The sequence below is a fragment of the Octodon degus genome, unplaced genomic scaffold (assembly GCF_000260255.1).
Source record: "Octodon degus isolate 3935 unplaced genomic scaffold, OctDeg1.0 scaffold00074, whole genome shotgun sequence".
NCBI classification, from domain to species: Eukaryota; Metazoa; Chordata; class Mammalia; order Rodentia; family Octodontidae; genus Octodon; species Octodon degus.
In genome coordinates, this window is record NW_004524650.1 from 9,884,583 (window position 1) to 9,901,737 (window position 17,155).

A 17,155-nucleotide genomic window follows, 5' to 3' on the forward strand; every position below is an offset into this window, starting at 1 on the left:
ATTGGAGCAGAATGTTTTTTTGTTGTTGCACCAGGGATCAAAGTCAGGACTTTGTTCTTGCCAGGTAAGCACTTATTCCACTGAGCTATCTCCCTGGCCCCAAACTACAGCTTCCTTATTCAATTAATCATTTAGTGTTTTATTACCTGGGGGTATCAGGCAGGACCCTTTCAGAATGAGAATCTTTGGTTCTACCTCCAGGCAAGGTAAGTCATGTTTCACAAGGAAAGATAAGGGACAGTAACTGTTACAGACTTTTTCAATTTCTTTGACATACTCTGAGATTGTGTTTTCTGAGCCTTCATATCATTCTTAGATATGTGCCTTAAATTTTTCAGAAAGAGATCTTAAGTGTACTGTATGATGTTTCTTAAATTCGGTTATGTCTTTTTGGTCTGTACCTTCTAATAATTCCTTTATCACTTGTAGAATACAATGGAAACTTCCATCAGACTTCCCCCACTCAAAGAAAAAAAAATCCTACTTGCTGTCCTGCCTTTCTGCTTTCATCTCTTATCACTTTCTTCCTTTTATTCTGCTGTCTACAAATTGTTATGTTCTTCTTTAAGCCATGCCAAGCTCATTCTGACTCAGATCATTTGCATTCTTTCTCCTTATTCTTAGAACATTTCTATCCTAAGAAATGTTCTAGAATATTTACATGGGTTTTAATCCATTTCATTCATGTCTCTATTGAAGATTAGCTACTCTGAGAGGTCTTCCTGTACTATTTTATTCAAATATTCATTTGTTGGCAGTAAGACAAATTGACTTCCCTGTTGTTATTGTTTTCCTTTATTGTGCAAAATCTATGTAACATCTGTGTTTTAAAAATTGGAGGGACTATACCCTTACTTTGTATCAGAACCTAGCACATATTAGAAATACACATAAGCTTTAGTTAAAATCTTAAAAACTATACTTCATTTTCTAGCTATAAGGTATTTTTACATATCTTTCAATACCTGAAACTTTATTATTAGTGTATTGATTGCTTTCTTCAGTAAAATATAAATCCTAAGAAGATGGTCATTATATGATACATTGCTATCAATGTAGAGCTTAGACTGGTGCTCAATATAAAGTATGGTAAACATTCTTCCTTGACTGACTGATTACTGGGTAATGAACTGACTGAATAGTGGGTAATGGAGAAAGTTAGAAAACACTTCAAGGGGGCCTGGCCCTAACTCCGTTCTTTAAGTGGCTGCTTCCACAATGCTGGCAGCCTCAGGTTGCTATAGTTCGATCCCCACAACACTCCAGCCATCCAAAAGTGCCCTGAAGGCATTCAAGGAGCAAAAAAAATGAAGGCATTCAAGGAGAAAAAAAAAAAAAAAAAGAAAACACTTCAAATCCTTAATTATCAAACATTTTATACTTCACAGAGAGCACATTGGCCAAGCAATGGCCGTGACTCATCCACATGGCTGACACTGACAAAGGTTCTACAATCCGAGGTACAGGATCTCAGGATAAATCCTGAGGGGATTTCACTGACGTTATCAGATCCAAAAGCTACAACTCTTATTGCATAGGTCCTGCTTTACCTTGGTCTTAACCATCAAGTAGAAAAGTATGAAGCGAAATACAGGAAGTAAAGCCATGCTATTATGTTGAGCTGTGGGGGACTCAGGTCAACAATTTCTGACATTGCCAGTTAAACAGAAGACCCAGTGCTATTATGGGCTACTGGACTCTTTTAGAATATTTTGCTGAGTTTACACGCCTATAATATTCAAATAATAGAACTTAACAAAAAAAGGGTATACAGATGAATGTCCATTTTGTATCTGTGTATTCAAAGTGGTTAGGATAGATATATAGTTACATTCTGTTAATGAATAGAATGATTTGTTCTAATGGTGTTTGTAAATAGGATATCAAGTCCGCATCTTGTACAGCAAATAACCACTAAGAAGAATGTATGCAGTGTGTTAATTATTGAAACTGTCCTAGCGATTTGATTTGAAACTCTCATTGCTATTTATCAATAAAATTATGAAAAAAACATTTTATACTATGAAGTTTACTAAGCAGTATTACTTACAGTATTCCAAAAAAACCTTGCTTTTAAAGAATTTTTGGTGAGCTGCTGCTTTAACTTTAATTTTTTAATCTTATTTATTTATTTATTTATTTGGCACAGGGTCTCACTACACAACTGGGATTCATAGTGTCCCACCTGTCTCAGCCTCTCCAGTGCTGGGATTATAGGCGTGTGTCACCATGCCCAGTTTTGGTGTTAGGCACAGCACACCTGAGGTTCCAGCAAGCATGGCATGTGGTAACAGGGATTGAATCCAGGTCCTTGCATTTGCCAGGCAGGCACTTAGGCCACTGTGCTATCTTCCTAGCCTCATTTAATTTTTAATTCAATTAAAATCTATTTTAATGTTTAATTTTACTATACATGATATATCTTGCTTCTTTCTTCCCCCTCTCTGCTCCCTTCAACCCCTCCTTCCCTTTCTTATTTACAGTTTCCATTCTTCCTTCTATTCTTTTTTCCCTTCTTTCCTTTCTCCCTGACTCCTTTTTTCCTTCTTGTTTTAATATTTTCTTCCTATTTCCCAATATCTATTGTACATTTTGGTCCCTAGTTACACTTTCGGTTTCTCACACCAGCAGAACCAACTGGTATTTCAACATGTGTGTCCACTTTATTTCACTTGATAGTATGGTTTCAAAGTCTATTTAGCTAGAAAAGTTTCAAGCACATCCTTTTTTTTTTTTTTTTTTTTTTTTTTTTTTGGCCGGGTTCCCCCCCCTTTTTTTTTTTTTTTTTTTTTTAAAAAAAAAAAAAAAACCCATATCCTCTTTATCCATTCATCCACTGATGAGTATTTGGGTTGTCTCCAAGATTTATCTATTACAAACTGTGCCACTATAAACATTGGCGTGTATGTATCACTGTATCACTGTGGTGTGATGCTTTTACTTTTGGGGGAAAGATACCAGGAAAGTGAATAGCTGGGTCAAATGGAACTTTTAATTTTAGTTTTTTGAGGAATCTCCACACTGATTTTGTTATAGTTGCACCAGTCTGCACTCCCACCATCAGTGGAGAATTGTTTCTTTTTCCTCAGAGTCCTGCCAGTCTTTGTTATTGGTTAGTTTCTTTCTTTTTTTGGTATTAATTTTATTGAGAAATAAATAGCATTGAGATAGTTTCAAAACAGGTTAGTAGGACAGTTACAATAATTAATGCATTGCATATTGTAGTCTTTGTATTAGTTATTCATAGTACAAGATGCAGATATGATATCTTGTCAAACACTATTTGTACAAATCTTTCTTCTCATTGAACTAAGAGAAAGTAGCTGTATATCTATACTAACTATTTTGTATATACATATATATGTATATATATATATATATTTTAAATTACAAAATGGTCCTTCATTTATATCCCCCTTTTTTTTTTACTTTTGTCAGAGATGGGTATTCCATTGCCATTCAAATATTGTAGGTGCATGAATTCAGCAAAGTTATCCAATATAGTCCAGTAGTCCATTGGCCACTCAGCTCAGCCCACCATGGGATTGGGGCTGGCACAGCATGTGATGCTGATCAAACCAAGATCCCCGAGTGCTTGCCTAAGCTTGCCTACACAGTCACTTTAGACCACTGAGCTATGTCACGAGCCCTGGTTAGTTTCTTGATAATAGCTATTCTTTCTGAAGTGAGATGAAATCTCAGCACTGTTTTAATTTGCCTCTCATGAATGACTAGTGATGTTGAGTATTTTTTCATATATTTATTTGCCATTTATACTTCTTCATCTGAGATTCATCTCAGATACCCATTTTTTGTATTGTGTCTTTAAATTTGAGGGGTCTGATTTTTTTATTTTGATTTCTTTATATATTCTGGATATTAGTCCTTTGTCAGAGAGACAACTGGCTAAAAATTTTTTCACTCTGTGAGTTGTCTCTTCATACTATTGGTCATTTCTTTTGCCATGCAAAGATTTTTAATAAGATGAGGTCCCAGTTGTTGATTTTTTTTTGTGGTAATTACCATGAGAACAGAGCTTTGTTCATAAAGTCTTTGCCTACATCAATATCTTTAACAGTTCTATCTATCCTGTCTTTCAGCAGATTGACTGTTTCTGTTTTAATATGTAGATCTTTGATCCATTTTGATTTTAGTTTAATGAAGAATGATATGGATCTAGTTTTAATCTTTGGCATGTGGAAAGCCTTTTTTTTTCCCCGAACCGAGGATTGAACTCAGACCCTTGCATTTGCCAGGGAAGCACTTATTCTACTGAGTGGCCCCTGGAAAGCCAATTTTTCCAGCACCATTTATTAAAGAAGGCTGTCTTTCTTCCAGTAAAGGTGTTTGGCTCCTTTGTCAAAAATGAGATGATTCAATAGTTGAATAGTTGTTTCTACATCTTCAAATCTATTTCTATTGCTCCAGAGGTCTTTTTTGTTTTGTTTTGGTTTTGTTGTTTTCAATACCATATTATACTACAAATTTGTAGTATAATTTTGTTGTTTTCAATACCAAATTATACTACAAATTTGTAGTATAATTTCAAGTTAGGGTTGTGATGCTCCCTACTTTGCCTTTGTTGCCCAGTATTGCTTTTGCTATTCAAGGTCTCTTCTGGTTTCAAATGAATTTTAAGATTATTTTCTCCAATTCTGAGAAATATGCTACTGGCATTTTCATTGGGATTGCATTAAATCTGTATGATTATTTTGGAAGTACAGCCATTTTAATTATATTGATTCTTTCTTCCCCAAACAAGGGATATCTTTACATTTTCGATATACTCTTTGATCTGGTTTTTCAGAGTACTGTAGTTTTTCAATGTGGAAGTTTTTTACTTTCTTCATTGATTCCTAGGTGTTTCACTTTGGGGATGCTATTGTGAAAAGTATTGTTTCGCTGATTTCTCTTTCAGTGAGTTTACTATTCATGTATAGGAATGCCATTGATTTTTAAGTATTGACTTTGTATCTAGCTATGTTACTTATTTTAGTTAGTAAATCTAGAAGTCTTTTGGTAGAGTTGTGGGGATCTTTTAAGTAACATCATGCCATCTGCAAATAATGATAATTTAACTTCTTTCTTTCCTTTGTTTTTTCTTTTCTCTAATTGCTCTACCTAATGTTTCCAGAATTACATTGAAATAAGAGTGGTGATAATGAGTATCTTTATCTTGTTCCTGACCTTAACTTATTTTCTTTCTTTCTTTCTTTCTTTCTTTCTTTCTTTCTTTCTTTCTTTCTTTCTTTCTTTCTTTCTGTATTTGGTTGTTGCAGGGTCTCACTACACAGCTCAGACTTGTGATTCTCCTTCTTTCAGCTTCCTCAGTGCTGGGATTACAAGCATGCACCACTATGCTGGGGTAGCTCAACCTGCCCTGAGGGTAGGGCTGACATAGCATGAGTATTGAACCTTGGTCCCTGAGCTTGCCTCTGCTTTCCTAAGCTTGCCTAAGCAGGTGATTTAGTCTGCTGAGCTATCTTGCTGGCCCCTTGTTCCTGACTTTAGAGTGAAAGCTTTCAACTTTTGTCCATTTAGTGTGATGTTGGCTGTTAGTTTGTCATAGATGGCTTTATTAGATTGAAATAAAGACCTTCTATTCCAATTATTTTTGGGGTTTTTATCTTGAATAGGTTTCAGACTTTGTCAAATGCTTTTTTTTGCATTTATTAAAGTGATCATATAATGGGTTTTGTCTTTGGCTCTGTTAATATGGTGCACTACATTTATTGATTTGCATATGATGAACCATCCCTACATCCCTGAGATGAATCCTACTTGGTCATGATGTGTAATCTTCTTGATGACTTGTGGCGTATTTGCTAGCATTTCTCAAGGATGTTTTGCTTCTCTGTTCATTAGAAAGTGTCTTTTTTTGGTTGGATTGTTCTTTGGTTTTGATATGAAGGTCATGCTTGCTTCCAGGAATGAATTTGGAAATGTTACTACCTTTTCAATTTCATTAGAGTTGGAAGAAAGAAAAAAGAGTTGGAAAAGTGCTGCTCTTCTTTTTGGATAGAACAAGTATGGTACTGTGCTCTCAGCCACTCACTTCTGAGCTATAACATAAGGCAGAGAGAAAATTTTAAGCAATAGGCTACAATTAGAGGTATATAGATCCTTATTGACTTGTGATCATGAACTCCATTAGTTTCCTATTTCAAAGAAAGGTAGGCTGGGGATATTGTTCAACAGGATAAGTGCCTGCCTGGCAGGCATAAGGTTCTGAGTTTGATCCCTGATACAAAAAACAAACCAAACAAATACACAAAAATGCAAGTAAATACTAAAAAGTCAGCTAAAAAAGATTAGTTACCTAAAAAAAGTGAGAAGGGGGAAGAGACAGGTGGGTTGTTGAATACACTTCATAGAACTATTGGACTCTTATAATTTGTGCATAAAAAATCTTTGATGGAAGTTTAAAGAAATTTAAAGTTTGAAAAAAAAATTTTTTAAATTTTGAAAAAAATTTAAAGAAAAAAGAAATTAAAACTACTGTCATAATGGAAGACAGAGCAAAATGTTTACTTAGACCTAGAGCAAGTTACTTAATTTATATTCTTTAGTTGTCTGATTTGTATATTGATATAATAATGATGATTCCTTATTGTGTTATTTTGAGAGTTAAATTAAGATATGTATACCATTGTAAATGCCCCAAATGGTATTTTATCACTTATGAGATGTTCTTTTTGCTATTTATATTGTTGTTATTATTAGGATATATTTTGAGCATATTAGTTGACTTTTTTACTTTAATTATTTTTTCCTCACAGATTTTTTTTTTTTTTTTCTGAACCAGGGATTGAACTCAGGCCCTTGTGCTTGCCAGGGAAGTGCTTATTCCACTGAGCCATCTCCCCAGCCCCTTCCTCACAGATTTAATAGGGACAATTCTTCCAAGAAATCATAGCATTGGGGCTGGCGAGATGGCTCAGTGGTCTAGAGCACCTACTTGGAACAAGCTTGGCAAAGCACAGGGACCACGGTTCGATCCCCCAGCACCACATGCCAGCCAGCCGCGCCCCCTGGTGGGCTGAGCTGGCCACACACACACACACACACACACACACACACTAAATAAATAAACTTTAAAAAAAAAAGAAATCATAGCATAACACAACTTTAGTATATTTAATAATAGATTCTCTTTTGCTTTGCTTCATCATTTTACTAAAATTAAGATATGTTTTCTAAAATTGAACAGAATTGTGTTTGAAGAACCTGAATGATTTATCATCCCTGGACTTGATAAAGATAGATGGAGATGTCAATTTCAAACCAACAGGTAATTTTTCTATGGTTGTTCGTCAATCTGATAATTGCTCACTTAAGACTAAATAAAAAATTATTATACTGAAATTTAAATGATGGTCCAAGGATGTTGACATACACCTCTATTCCCAGCTATTCAGGAGGCTGAGGCAGGAGAATTGTAAGTTTCAAGCCTGCCTGGGTAACAGTGAGATTCTGTTTCAGAAGAACAAGTAAATAAAATAATACAAAATAGAAGTTAGGATAAAACTAAATTGTTTCCATTCTTAACAGTATCATTATTATTAGCCATGAAGCATAGTAAATTTATACCAGTGTTGTTTGTAAATGTAGTTTGTTTGTTTGTTTGTTTGTTTGACAGACCCAGAATTTGTCTTCACTGATTCTGGTGATTTTTAGCAGAGGGTTTGAAATTCCTGAATATTTGCAGTGCTTTAGACCTTTTATAAATATTATAGATACTTTTTTCTAGTTCTTAGTTATCTAAACATTTGTTATCTTGATACTTACTTAGCTTCTCGCAGAGCAGGGAAAAAACCCAACCTTTTCTTTCACTCATCATAGATTCATTGACTGGGGCTTCTATAGCAAGACATTAACAGTAGGAAAGCATAGAGATTTATCTCATGTAAGTTCTATATGACATGAGAACCATCATAAGGAACTGTAGGTTCAAAAAGTAGTTAAACCTGAATATTTTTATGCTAAGTTTAATGAAAAGTAGAAAGTCATGAGGGAATATGATAGGACAAAGGGGCTATAAGCTAAATGTAGTAAACTGGAGGAAACATAGCAAAGGCTTTTCATTCAGATATCTCTCTACATTCTTTACCTTCAGGGATAAAGATGTTATTTTCCTATAGGTAAAAGGAAGACACCTTTCATGTGGGAGTTTTATAACTACTTCATGGGAAGGTCAGAAAGTCCTTGCCCATGCTGTTTTTAAAATTCCTTCAGCTTAAAATATTCCTTATTCAAGACGTCATATTTAAAGGAAGATGTTCTGAGCCCTATCCCCTCCCCATATTTAGCTGGGTTCAAAAAAATGTTTCATCTGGGTGTGGTGGTACGTGTCTGTATTCTCAGCATTTGGGAGGCTGAGATAAAAGGATCACTTAGGAGTTTTAAAGTCACCTGGGCTACAAAGTAGTGAGTTCAAGGTTAGCTTCAAATACATAGCAAGATCCTATCTCTGAAAACCAAAACCAGACCAAACTAAAACAAATAAAAACAACAAAGGAAAAATGTTTCATAGTTTTTAGTACTCATGATTAGATTTTTTGGGGGGAAAATCAACTTCATTGTTTTAGTTAATCCTTTTAAGAAAAGTTGGGGAATAAAGAGTTTTTTTTCAGAATTCAGAATCTATTAGTATTTGGCGTGTATCTTCCATTTTAACATATGTTCATATATTTGTAGCCATACTATGGAAATATATAATTCTGTGTCATGCTTTATTTGTACTTAATATTTTTGAGGTTTTTTTTGGTTTGTGCGTTTGTTTTTTAATGATAATATTAAGGATTGAAGTTTGGGAGTGCTACGTTATATCCCTAGCACTTTTTAAAGTTTTTATTTTGAGATAAGTTCTCATTAAGTTTCCCAGGCTGATAGACACTTGTAGTCCTCCTGTCTTACTATTGAATAGCTGGGAGTGTAAGTGCCTGGCACCACACTTGGCTAAGATTAAGTTTTTAATAATTTACTGTCCTGTCTGAGTCCTAGATTAATTACATTCTTCCCCTTTCTTGCTGGTCTTTATTCTAATAAGCCTAATTTTGTTTCTAAGAATGAACTTTTTCATATTCTAAGATGTGTCACTAAAGGGAGCATGAAAATTACTAATGTACTTTTTCATCTATTCTTAGATATTTTCATTCTCATGAATCTTTTTCTCATGTTCATTTCCACTTTCAACCCCTGTAGTGCTTCTTGAATCCACTGATGTTCTTATAACATATTTAATAAATGATCTATATAACATTTCTTCCTTTTCAGTCATCAGTGAATACTGCCTAACTGATTTTCTCTTAACACTTTACTATTTTGATTCTCTTTCTGCTTTTTAAATCAGTCTTCGTTAACCTTTGTGCTCACTGTGGACTTCTTAGAGTTTTCAGCTTTGCATCTTCATTTCCAATTTCTGTTCCTTTATTTGAAAACATTATTTACCTTCACAGCTATAGCTACTCTAGTCTCTCACTTTTGCCACAGAATTTGATCCTCAATTTTCTATTGGCAATCTAATTTATGTAACATATTGGACACATAAAAGCATATAAAATTAATTTGATGTAAAGTAAAATGAAAATAAAATTTGTATTTTAACATTCCTAAATTTCATCTCCAGTTCTGTTTTCTGTGACTTTAACCAAGTCCTAGTTTGTCTGTCTGAAAAACAGGAATATATTTTGTGTCCTCTTTACCATATTGGGTTACTCAAATGCGATAATGAATGCAAAAACATATTAATGTAATATGATTGTTATTTTCTTTTGTCTAAGGCCAAGAAAGTATATTTTTGTCTGTTGTTCTCCTTAACATTTTTACTAAGCCTAAGATTAAACATTTGACACCTTTGGTTTCTCTTTCATTTGCCGCCATTCCCTGTTCAGTTAATCGTCAAACATCAGAAAGATGATCCAGTCTTAGAGCTGAAAATATTCCTTATTACAGATTAGGATAATGTTTCTTAAAATGTGGTTGGTTTGACTACTTGCTGTCAAAATCAACTAAAGGTGCTGTTGCATTAAGAGTGCAATTAACCACACCACAGACCTACACACCTCAATTTTTAGGAGTGAAATCTAGTGAATTTTATTTTATCTCTTGGTTGTAAGCTCCTTCCAGACAGATATTTTGTTAGTTCTTTGATGCTTTACAGAAGATTCTTGTACTTCATTTAGTTACTTTACTTTCCTTTAGCAAAAAGTTTATTTCATAATCATTTTGCTTGACATTGCATACATAGATATAGGAATATGAAATATGCTATTTATAAGTAATTGTATGAAATATACTATTTATAATTATTTTTATGACTTCTTAATCATTTATGTTACAAATATTTTGTCTTTTTTAATTTTTATATATGAATTCCTTGTGTGTGTGCTTGCACTGCTGGAGATTGTACTCGGGACCTTGGTACTGAACTATATTCCAGCATGAAGACAGCATCCTTTTTTGAAGACAGGATCTCACTATGTAGCCTGGCTGACCTCAAATATATGATCTTCCTGCCTTGGCCTCCCAAGTTCTGGGATTGCATTCATGCTCCACTTTACCCATCTAGAAACTCTCTTTCTAGATCTCTTGCATCACCCTCCTCTTGGGTGAACAGTTTCACCAGTCCCTTAATTCAGAAAGTGGTCTTTAGGCTCTTCTGGCCTTTCTCTATCTCTGATTTTAGTTCATCTGTACTATGTCTTTTATGCCTGTAACTCTATTGGAATGCCAAAAATATTCCCCTCCTTACCAAAACCCATAGCACATAATTACTAATTCTTTCCTTGATAACAATATACAATATACAAAGTACATAATTACTAATTCTTTCTCTTTCTAGCTGTTTTTTTTTTTTTTTTTTTTTTTTTTTTGGCGGGGAGGGAGGTATGCTCACAATTCTTGAAATACTTTAGGATAGTTTTAGACAACTTATAATTGAATCCAGTAACCTCTTAAGTAAACCCCATTCCATCAGTCACCTATCCCATCTACTTATTCCCACCCTTCAGTTGACTAGCTATTCTATTTTCAGAACAGTTTTTCTTGTTTTGTGTGTTATTTTTATTGTTCTTATTTTGGTTTTTGTCTGTTTGTTACTTTGTTTCTTGTAATATTTGGATTGAACCCAGGGCCTGTGCATGCTAGATAAGCACTCTGTCACTGAGTTATAGCACTAGTCAATTTATCTTAGGGTTCCAATTTAATTAAGATATTGCTGAGGAACTTTAATTGGTCCTATGTTATTTTTACAAATCATGGGCAAAACCTAAACTCTAAAAATTTTTCAAACCACTAGGAAGAATGCATGCAATGTGTGAATTATTGAAACTGTCCTACCAATTTGAAAAAAAAAAAACTCATTACATAAACTAAAAAAAATAATAATTTCAACCTCTGATGACCTCTCAGGTATTATTTGAGTTTCTTAATAATAATAGGCAACATTTATTAAATGTTAGGCCAAGTAATATATATTTTTAATGTTGCATTTAATCTTCACAATATTTCTGAGATGAGCAGATTTATCAGCCCCATAACACATTAGGAACTGGCATCTAATTTGCATCTGATCACCCACCTACCTCATCCAATTAAGAAGCCAGGTATCTAACCCAGTCAGAGACCTGAACTGAAATCACCAACCCATATCCCTGAGAACAGTATTATAAAGACATTCTTCTTATTATTATTCTCTTTTAATAAACAAATTTTGATGTTTAAAAGTTTATAATTGACTTTATTTCTTCTCTGCAAAGACATATTATTACCTTTAAAAATCTTGCTGAACTATTTTTTCTACTAGGCTATTTCATACTGACCATTGTTTTAGGTTTAATTCCTTTTTCCCTATTTAAGAATATATGTAAATATTATTATTCACTGGATTTTGTCCTCTAGCTCTTTGTATATGATCATCTTAACCAACCCATAAATTCAAGAGATTATATGTTCTACATTTTTAGGTATACAAAGGTGTCATAGGGCCAGCCAAATAGCTCAGTGGGTTAAAATGCCTGCAAGCAGGAGTAGGGGTCAAGGTTTTGATCCCTGGGCCTGCTGTGCCAGCCCTGCCCCTGGGGCGCACAGAGATGACACTTGAGACTGGGCATAGTGATGCATGCCTGTAATCCCAGGTTTTGGGAAGCTGTAAATAGGCAGATCACTACGAGCCTGATCTACTAGTAGTGAGACCCTGAACATCCTGTAGACCCTTCCCTAAAAAAAAAAAAAAAAAAAAAAAAAAAAAAAAAAAGGTGTCATTATAGGTCCAGAATAAATGTTAATAAAATGTTTGTCAAACTAATGAAAATGAAAGTTGTTTTAGCTAATTGGAAGAATGTTTATTTTTTCATGTTTTGTCATAGAAGCAGGAAGATTGATGGCTTGGTATTATATTACATTTGAAACAGTGAAGAAATTTTCTACAATCAGTGGAGAAGAAACTTTATCAGATCTGGTTAGTTAATTTTCACTAGAAAATAAATAATTATGTTATAGTGCAAAGTAATACTAGAAAAACAACTAATAGTACAAAATTGTATTAGAGAAACTATATATATAATCTAATAATACATATAAATATATAATGCAATTTAAGAATAAATTCTGCCAGAAAGCATTTCTAATACTGTTTGTATCTCCCTCAATATTTCTGTGATCATGATCATACAGAATATTCCTCCTTAGAATATATTATAGTTATAATTATATTTCTTGCCAGAACTAAAAAAAACCTATATACATATACCCCAAGTAGATGTGGCATTTACCTTACAATTTTCATGGTTACCTTGGTGTAGTGTCTTCTATATAAGAAACATTCCAAGACAGCATAGCATGACACAGTAGTCAAATGTGCCACAAATGAATAATAAGAGTGGAAACAAAACAGTATCAGTGATAGTGTAGAAAAAAGAATTGATAATGAAGAAAATTAGTATAGCAACAGGTTATGATATTAATAGTGGGGCAGCTCTCAGCTGCAGCAGTGAGCAGACTGATGATTATTGTTAGTGTCTGAAAATTGCATTGGTCCATTCTCCCTTTTCTGGAGCTATAAATAAGAAACAAGAGATTTGTAAAAGAAAACATTTTTCTCAAATATAAACCATCTTTTTTCTTACTTTAAATATCAAACGTGGGCTGGCAGGGGATTAAAGTGCCTGCAAGCAGGCACAGGGGCTGGGGGTTCAAAGCCCTGCCCCCAGGACACACTGAGATTGAGACTGGGCTTGGTGGCACATGCCTGTAATCCCAGCAGTTGGGAGGCTATTAACAGGAGAATCACTATGAGTCCAATCTAGTAGTGAGACCTTAAACACCTATAGAGCCTTCCCTAAAATACAAAAAAAAAATCAAAAGTGATTATTGTAATATTATTGTACCAATATACACAATAGAATTTAGTTATTAAAGAGTTACATATCAACATTATTCTTAACTAATAAGAAATCAAGATTAGAAAATATCCAACATTAACTCTGACTTGTCTGATCTTAAAATACGACAAGAGTGTAAGAGAACTAACACAAGTTAGTTCCATTTTACAGATGTGGGAAAACAAAGCACACAGAATACTTGCCAGCAGACTTGCCATACAAAATGAATATTTGTTGATATTTAAAGAATTTCTAAGAAATTTGCATTACCAAATAATTGGGTTAATGATTTTCAGAAGGGTAAATGGAATAGGAGTAGCAGCAGGGGTTTACATTTATTAATCATTACATTAAAGAGCAATACAGTATTTACTGAATGTTTATTACTGTGTAGGAGACCTGAATATAGAAAAATTTATTTTGTTAATCTTCACAATCTTAGTGGTATAGTCCTAACATCTAATAATAACATTATATGCCATGAAGTTGCTATATTACAGATGTTTATAGTCTTTGTTAGTGAATTAATAAATCTTTAATGCAATAAAGTATAGAAAGCAGGTTCTTAACTCTGTTAATGAATAAAATTATGATGGCCCAAGGCAGCATAAAAAAATAAATTTGCAGAAAAAATGATGAGACAAAAGAAGTAAGAATGTTAAATGGACAAATGCCTAAATTTTATAGGTTGCAAAGATAGCCAGCTGTAATGAATTTTTAGATGTACAATTAAGGATGAATGAAAAGAAAACACTGAACACTTTGAACAAAGATCCAAATCAGACAACTATCAGGTAAAGAAATAATGTATGTTTTAAATAATTCTTTAAGTTTCATCTAATTAAGTTAAATAATAAAATTTTGCCATGTATTTTTATATACAGATTTCCAATGGAAGGAAGAATTAAAACAAGAGAAATGAAAGTAAATTGGTAATAATTGTTACTTTTTAAATGTATTAATATACTATTGGTTTATGATTGATAATTATGAAGGTTTTCTGTTTTAGTTTTGAAACATTTAAAATGTTAAAAGTTTTGAAACATTAATACATGTTTAAAAAGAAACATGTTTCCTTAATACAAAAACTATATTTACATAAAAATATGGAGTCAGAATGTAGATGCAAAATTAATTTCTAAGAACTTTTGGGTCTTAATTAAAATGAATTATAGAGGGCTGGGGAGATAGCTAAGCAGCTTAAGTGTCTGCCTAGCTAGTGCAGTGTCCCACATTTGATACCTGGTACTGCAAAAACAAACAAATAAAAATGAATTATGAATCTTTTTAATCATCAACTATTTGTTGAGTATGTGTTCTGTTGTTGTAAGGTTAACAACAGAAAATATACTTCTTATACTTCTTATCAGGAATTTTCAAGTTATGTTGAATGAGAACCATGCATGTTAAAATATTGTTATAGTATTAAAATACATATAATCAGTGTTTTCTGAATAGTAGTGGTATTCTGGGAGAGACAAATAGTAAAAGCAAAGCCTAAATGAAGGAATGCATATGATTGTGACTTTTCTGTAAAAGAAAAAAAAATGTAGTTTGTATAGAGGAGTAGTAGCTGGAAGAATAATTTAAGATTACACTAAGTGAATTTTATCTAACTTGCAATCATAAATACAGTGATTTTTTTTGTTCTAGGAACTAATGACGGTTAAGTAATGACTAAATCAGGGTGTTGTAAGAATTAAATGAAATGATGTGCTCATTCAGTAAGGATTAGGTTTAGCCATGACAAGACCACTTGCATTTAAACTTCTTTGTGTAAAAGAAATTCAGATTTCTTTCATACCATGCAAGTGGTAGTGCCATATCACATCTTATGATTTCACTGAAAAAAATCCCAGTTAAAGAAGACAGAGCTAGGGACGGCCAAATAGCTTAGCAGAGTACAGTGTCTGCAAACAGGTGCAGGGGCCAAGGGTTTGATCCCGGGGCCTGCTGCGATGGCAATTGAGACTGGGCGTGGTGGTGCATGCCTGTAATCCCAGTTCTTGGGAGGCTGTAAACATGTGGATCACTACAAGTCCAATCTAGTATTGAGACCCTGAACATTCTGTAGACCCTTCCCTAAAAAATCCAAAAAGAAAGAAACAGACAAATAAAACAGAGCTAGTATTGATGAGAGAAGACTGAGCAATTAAAGCCAGGAAATTAAGCAGACAGAAACTTAAAGGATAAATATCTCAAACTAAAATGATTAATATTACCTTTGAAAAGAATATATCAGAAATTCAATATACAACAGGGTCATGAGAGAGTCACCAAAATGGTAATGTTAGCCATCATCATCTACCAAAAGGCTATATGTAAATTTATGATTAATAGAAGACACTCCTACACACATACATATTCTTTTCTTGCTATGCTTAAATAAAATGCAAAAGGTGGGGGATTATAATGTTAAGCTGAATAATAATATATATTTGCCAGTCCCAATTAAGACTGTATTATCCAGCTTCACCTCAGCAACCATTGAAGAACAGTACCCATGGCCCTATGCTATTCCATTGCAGTGGGCCTCATCAAGGTCCACAAGGTGACTAAGAATGTGAGTGAATCATCTCGGACACCTCACCAAACACACCAAGTTCATGTGGGACATGATCCAGGAGGTGTGCAGCTTCGCCCCCCCCCCACCAGCAGTGCACCCACGGGGCTGCTCTAGGTCTCCAAGGACAAATGCGCCCTCAAGTTCAAGAGAAGGGTGGGGATGCACATCTGCAACAAGAGAAAGCTTGAGGAGCTGAGCAATGTGCTGGCCGCCATGAGGAAGGCAGCTGCCAAGAAGGACTGAGCCCCTGTGGAATAAAGTTTTTCAGGAAAAAAAAGACTGTATTATCTAATTTAAGACAAGGTTAATGGAAACGTTAAAATTATAAATAAAGTGTTCTGAAGAAATTCGTTTGGGAAGATGCCTTGATTTGATTCAATACAATATGGATGCAACAGAGTATACTGGAAAAAAAAAAAAAACAAAAACAAAAAAAACCGTTGAGCAAATCAAGACACCAGGTTCCAGTTCTAGTGTAGTCCCTCATATACCATTATAAATAAGGGCAAGTCACAGTTTATCTGCATATTACTTATTTAATCTGTAAAATCAGACAATTGAGCTGTATGATCTATTAAGTTTTCCATAATCTCTAAGACTTTTTGAGGGGCTGGGGATTTGGCTCAGCTGTAAAATGCTTGCCTACCAAGCTGGAAGCCCTGGGTTCAGTCCTCAGAACCAATAAATAAATAAATAAATAAATAAATAAATAAACAAACCTCCCCTAAAAAACAATTCAAGGGGCTGGGGAGATGGCTCAGTGGAATAAGCACTTCCCTGGCAAGCACAAGGGCCTGAGTTCAATCCCTGGTTTCACAAAAAAAATTCAACCAAAAAGATACAAAAAAATTAAAAAAGATCAAAAACAAACAAGACAACCTAAGACATTTTGAATTGGTAGAGAAATACATCTAAGAAACAGAATATTAACTCTTTAAATACAAACTATAGGGGGCCCAGCCCTAGCTCAGTTCTTTAAGTGACTGCTTCCACAATGCTGGCAGCCTCAGTTTGCTGTAGTTCGATCCCAACAACACTCCAGCCATGCAAAAGTGCCCTGAAGGCATTCAAGGAGCAAAAAAAAAAAAAAAGTCCTTATGGGCTGGAGAGATGGCTCAGTGGTCTAAAGTACCTACTTGGAACAAGCTTGGCAAAGCACAGGGACCGCGGTTCAATCCCCCAGCACCACATGCCAGCCAGCCCCGCC

At 34.2% G+C, this 17,155-nt stretch overlaps 1 protein-coding gene across 2 annotated transcripts in view; it reads left to right on the top strand.

The window, feature by feature from the left end:
• The window catches only part of Hfm1 (HFM1, ATP dependent DNA helicase homolog), a 131,405-nt gene that overhangs the window by 68,977 nt on the left and 45,273 nt on the right, over nt 1-17,155 (top strand). For both annotated transcript variants that reach the window (XM_023720346.1, XM_023720347.1), the window contains exons 20-23: nt 7,211-7,291; nt 12,369-12,460; nt 14,070-14,176; nt 14,267-14,314. In XM_023720346.1, the coding sequence (XP_023576114.1) occupies nt 7,211-7,291; nt 12,369-12,460; nt 14,070-14,176; nt 14,267-14,314 (328 nt within the window). The remainder of the gene's footprint in view (nt 1-7,210; nt 7,292-12,368; nt 12,461-14,069; nt 14,177-14,266; nt 14,315-17,155) is intronic.